Consider the following 5598-nt stretch of genomic DNA (forward strand, 5'->3'; position numbering starts at 1 on the left):
GTTCTATCTTTTGCCCTGGCCTTTTTTTCTTTATAGATTTCAAGTTGGTTGTACAGATATGACATATCTTGCTGTACAACATCCATCAGTTTGTCAGGTCAGGTAGAGACTACTTATTTATTTTTTGCATCTCCATTGCCTAACACATTGTTTTCAATTCAATTATTTCAACATTTAATAAATATCTATTGGAGTTGTAGGAGATATTTCATTTCTGATGTCATGTAAAGTTGATTTTCAGAAATTACTTTATTTTCCAGTTTGATTTTTCTTTAGTTGAACTCAGTTTCTCTGACTCCTATACTAGGTTATTTTTAATTTGAATTTTTAAAGAGTTGAAGAGATAGAATTACATTTTTAAAAAAAGTCTAATTTCTGTTGACTGGTGATTAGAAGTGGGAAAGTCTGAAGAAAGTGGTAATCCAGATTATGAAATGGAGTGGTTCAACATTCTTTCCCATTTCTCTCTCTCTCTTTTCATTTAATCAGAAAAGTGGTTCTTGGTTAGCATGAAAGGGAAGTATATCTGATACCTTCTCCCCACTCTTAACCCTTTCCAATCTGTAGAGCTCAGATTGCCCTTTATAATTGGCCCACAGAGAAACAATTTTAGAAAGAATAATCACTTAGCAGCATGACCTAGCAATATCACCATGAATAACCTGCTATGTGATCATAAGTCACTTTATTATACTTCAGTGTTCTGTACTTTTGGGAGTTGACAACAAAATATTAATTGAAGCATATGTCAAACAACATTGTTAACTGTTTTTGAGAATGATAGAATAATTTCTCTCTCTTTCAAAGTATTAATGAAAAACAAAGGTTATAATTCACTGATATATCAATCAAAGCTGTTTATGAAAGTTATAGAAAAGAAAACCATAGATTAGCTCACAGAAATACTAACTGTCCATTTAGATAAAGCAGATTTGGCGAACAAACAATTTGAAAATAAGATTAACTTATAATCTATTTTCCAGATAAAAAACATTTGAGGAATGACTGCCTGCTCAAAAGCAGGCAATGATTTAATAGAACTGTTGGGATTAAAACTTCTTGTCCCTAGATATCCGTCCTGTGGCCAAATTCTGACCTGATACTAATATACCCAAACAAATAAACATAACTGTCACTTTCTGCCTTTTTAAAAACAGAGTTAAATCCTAAGTCATTTTACCATTCAATATCTTTCATAGGTTCAGAATCATTTCCAGAAGAAACCTATAAATACAAACAAGTCAAGTGGCTGTTGATGGGTTTTTTTATTTATTTATTGCGATGATTCAACAGTACAAGGGGGAAGGATAGTTAGTTTTCAAATGGGTTTTTAAACAACAAAATTCTCAACAATTAAAATCCAAAGACATATCCTGATATTAAAAACCCCCCAGCAGAATACTTAATGTCCATTACAAATCTATATCTGAAATCTATGTACTCTAAATGAAGTGAATAGGAAGAAACAGGGCTGTGTATTTATTAAAACTTCTGTTAGAATCCAATGCCCAGAACGGATCTAGAAGAAAACTGCACTGATCGCTTTATTGATTAAAGGATCAACTTAACTACTTGCTTACAGGCAATTTCAAGTCTTTTTAAAAAATGAAATAAAAGTTAATCGAGTTTTTTTTTTTTCCTGTTAAGTTAGAGTGTGAGAGGAGTGAACCTATTTTCAGTAATCTAAGAAAACTGTTGCTTGAAGGGAGGGCATTATCTGAATGTGTACCAAACTCAAATGCCGGTTAGGCTAAGCGAAAAAGTGGCCAAAGTGAAAATCTCTTCGTTTCCTTTTCTAAAAGGATGAATAGAGACGCTTGGGGGGGGGGGGGGGGGGGGGGGGGGGAGAGGGGAAGGAAGGGGAGGGAAATAAAAAAGAAATGACTTTTAAAAACCTACGAAGTTCCCTGAAAAATAACAAGCTAGCCTCAAAAGAAGATAAACGTCGTCTTAGACCAGCATTTCCAACAAGATTTGGATTTTTGAACGCAGTAATCAAGCTTGCTCACCCCCAAGCCCTCTGCAAAGAGCCAAGCGAGCCTCAGCCCAAACGCTACTTAACCCACTGTGCGTTCGCACGCAGCAGTCTGTGATTAATCAGTCTCCACTAAAGGATCTTCCAGAAACCCGAAGGATTCCTCAATCCGATCCTCGTACGTACATTCCCCTCGAAGAGTCCGTCCAAAGCTAGGGAAAAGTAGACACAAAGGCGGCTATTCTTTCTTCCTGGAGGGGAAAGAACCCCACCCCTTGACACCCCCCTTTCTTAACATAAGCGCCCGGGAACAGCTCACTGGAGACGAGGAAAGGGTTGTTTTCTTCTAAGCAAAACAAGAGACTGGAACAATCCCGACATTTAGTGACGGAAAGAAAAGGAAAAGAAAAAGTCGGCTAGATCTACACCTGCAGGGCAGGGCGGGGTGAAGCGGGGAGGGGTCTGGAGAGTGGAGGGACTGAAAGGAGAGATCAGGCTTCACTCTATTTTAATCCACTCTCTAGCAAGCGGGATCTACCGAGAAAGATCTACCAGAATTAAAAACAGACACATCTTTTACTGTTTCTTCACTCATCACGTCCCTGTAACTGCAAATGTGCTTAGAGGGAGTCTCCCCTCTCCCCCCCTCCCCAAAGAGAATCTCCATCTCTCGTTTTCTGTCTCACACCTCCCTCCACCCCCAGGTTCTTTTTCTTGTGGATGCTGGCTCCGGGGAGCTGGGACTAGAGAAGGGGCGAGGTGGTAGTACTCTCAGTGGGGCAGTGGTGACGGGGTGGCAGGCTACTGAGGGAAAAGAGGAGAGGGGTGCCAGGGGGACTTGTCCAGTCTCTTCACTTGGAGAACTGTGTCTGTACCGCAGCTAGCCCGAGGCCAGAAGGAATTAAATGCGGAAACTTGCAGATAGCACAAGTGCAGAGACCTGGGCTGCCGGGGAGAGGGAACTGACCACACGGCGGCTCCTCCAGCGCCAGGTACTTGCTGGAGTGCAGAGTCTCCGGGTGGTTCACTCCCCCCGGGGCCAGTAGCACCGATCCCGGGGCGGCGAACAGGGGCAAGCCGGCGAGCAGCAGCCGCGGCCCAGGCCCGCTCATCTCGCCCAGGATCCGCCGCAGCTCTTGCAGGGAGCTGCCCAAAAGAAGGATGTAGTTTCTGGCGAGGAGCAGCGTGGCGATCTTGGAGAGCTTCCTGCCCGGGGAGCTCTGGCAGTGGGCGGCAGAGTAGGGCATTATGACCTCCCTCAGGGCGTCCATGGCCAGGTTGAGGTCTTGCATCCTTTTCCTCTCCCGGCTGTTGATTTTCCTCCTCAGCTGCTGCTGGTCTTCCTTCAGCTCCGTCCTGCTGCTCGCCCCGCTCTCCCCACCGCCGCTGCCACCCTTGGCATTCTTTCCCACTCCCTGCTGCAGCTGCTCCAGAGGCGCTTCCAGCTTCTCGTGGACTTGCTTGGGAAGGAAGGTACCGGTGGCCGAGGAGGAGGACAGCGGCTGCCTGTAGCCCGCCAGTTCATACGGGGAAGCCCCGAGCTGCACATCCCCCGGCCGTGGTTGCCTCAACATCTTACGCAGAGCTGCTTTCAAACGAGCCTAGAAACCTCCATAGTGAAAAGGGAGTAGAGGGGACGTAGGAGAGGGGGTGGTAACGTGTGCGTGTGTGTGCGCGTGTGTGTATGTGTGTGTGTACTCGCGTTCTCGCTCGCGGGGGGATTTCCCAAGCTGCTGGCAGAGGTGACAGCGAATCCACACTTCCAGAGCTTCCGGAGCGTTTGGCGACCCTTCCCCGCACCCGAGATCTGGTTGCGGGAGCTGTTGCTTGAGGATGCGGGGAGAAGTATAGAGCGAAGAAGTATACCGACCAGAGGTCCTTTAAATCCAGCTCTTGAACTTGGGGAAAAGGAAAGGACCAACTGGGTCGAGAGTCTGGGCTGAGGCAAACACTCATTGGCTGGGGCGCACACGTCGCTGCGGCTTGGGAGGGGGATGTGGAGGGGGGGGGGGGGCGCTGTAGAGGTGAATTTTGGCACAGTTGAAATAGTTTATTGTTAAGGAACTGTGTGATTCTCTCTGCCGGGGTTCAGGCTATCACGCGACTCGATTCTCCAGGAAGGAGAAAGAAGAGGGCCTTTTTTCCCCCTGATGGAGTCGGGGTGTTAAAGTAGAGATGATTTCCTTGTTGGAACTAGAAATCCAATGCTTCTACCCAGCTCCCTTCCTCCCTCCTCCCGTACCCTGCCAAGAGGCAGAAAAGGGCTTATTTCTCAACAAGGTCTGCTGTCCTTGGCATTTAATGTGATATCTGCTTTTTTTTTTGGTCTCCACTCTCCTTTTTTAAAAAATAAAGTATTGTAAAATTTTATAGATGGAAAGGTGACTTGGATCTGTCTAGCCCAACATCTTCTTTTTTTGGAAAAATATTGAGAAAAAATAGAATGCGATTATTTGAGTTTTTCCAGACAATATATTTTGCATATTTATCTTCTACAGTTACCAGACTTTGCCACTCAGTTACACCTAAGTGCCCAAAGTTGATAGTTTACAGGATTAAAAAAAACAACAACATTCTGTACAAATAGAAAAAAACAGTAACTAGGAGATATAAAAACAGCTGGTTAGTAAGATGTGCTTGGTATGGAATATATATATACATCCCATGATGTTTGAGAACTCTGTTGTTGCTGCAGAAGGTCAGAAAGAAAAGAACATATTAATGTTCAGATTATTTTGTCATATCTGTGTGTCCTTATGAGTTCAGAAGCTAACGGAAGATAAATTTCCAACACATTTATGCTCTTTGAAGCAGAAATGGGACTCTTGACATTAAAAGATCTTTGATGAGTAGCAAAGGGATTTATTAGAAATCACACAAGATTTGCAATTTCAGGAACTGTCCACTACATTCAGAATCTCCTTGAAAATTTGAACTTCACCAAGGTTCCTTGGTTTAACTATACCAGGATCTTATTTTGAATCTTGTGCCTTGTGGAATGGAATTTTTGTGTGTTTCAATACATAGTTTTCTTTCTTAAAAAAAAAAAACAACCCAATAGCCTATTTGCTAACATAAAACATTCCTGGAACTGTTTAAAAATCACTTTGAGCAATTCAGGGTTTATAAAACATTTTTCACATATTGTCCTTTGTGGAGAAGATCTACCCTTTTCCCATTCCCTGCCCACTGATGGGCAGATAAGCCTAAGAACCTTGGGAATAGAAAATCTCAGACTTTCCACCCATCTGTATTTCCCACCCAATTCTAGCCTCGTTACAAAAATCATTATCCAGGGAAGCAATTCTTTCTAGAGACACGACCTGCTAACGTCTTCAGGTGCTGCAGCCCACTTTTTGACCACCACTACCCCTCCTCCAATCAGCAACCTTAGTGACCAAAGAACAGGAAAATTAAGTTGATAACACACAGTTTAACAAAGTTCTTGGTGCCATCAAAGGGTTAAACATTAAAAATGAATATGGCTTTATTAATGAAAGTGACATAAAGACAATACATCTGCTTTGTCACTATACCCTAAGGACCACTGGGTCTTTCCAACTGACTTGCACATGAAACCTCCCTTATGTGTTGTCTCACCCAAATAACATGTGAGCTCAGTA

The 5598-nt window shown here is 43.4% G+C and overlaps 1 protein-coding gene across 1 annotated transcript; it reads right to left on the bottom strand.

Moving 5' to 3' along the window:
• Nucleotides 1-1850: 1850 nt before the first annotated feature.
• On the bottom strand, nt 1851-3883 carry OLIG1 (oligodendrocyte transcription factor 1). The gene has a single exon (XM_072606952.1). The coding sequence runs from the start codon at nt 3547-3549 to the stop codon at nt 2827-2829; it is 723 nt and encodes a 240-aa protein (XP_072463053.1). The 5' UTR covers nt 3550-3883; the 3' UTR covers nt 1851-2826.
• Between the last annotated feature and the right edge of the window lie 1715 nt (nt 3884-5598).

The sequence above is a fragment of the Notamacropus eugenii genome, chromosome 5 (assembly GCF_028372415.1).
Source record: "Notamacropus eugenii isolate mMacEug1 chromosome 5, mMacEug1.pri_v2, whole genome shotgun sequence".
NCBI lineage: Eukaryota > Metazoa > Chordata > Mammalia > Diprotodontia > Macropodidae > Notamacropus > Notamacropus eugenii.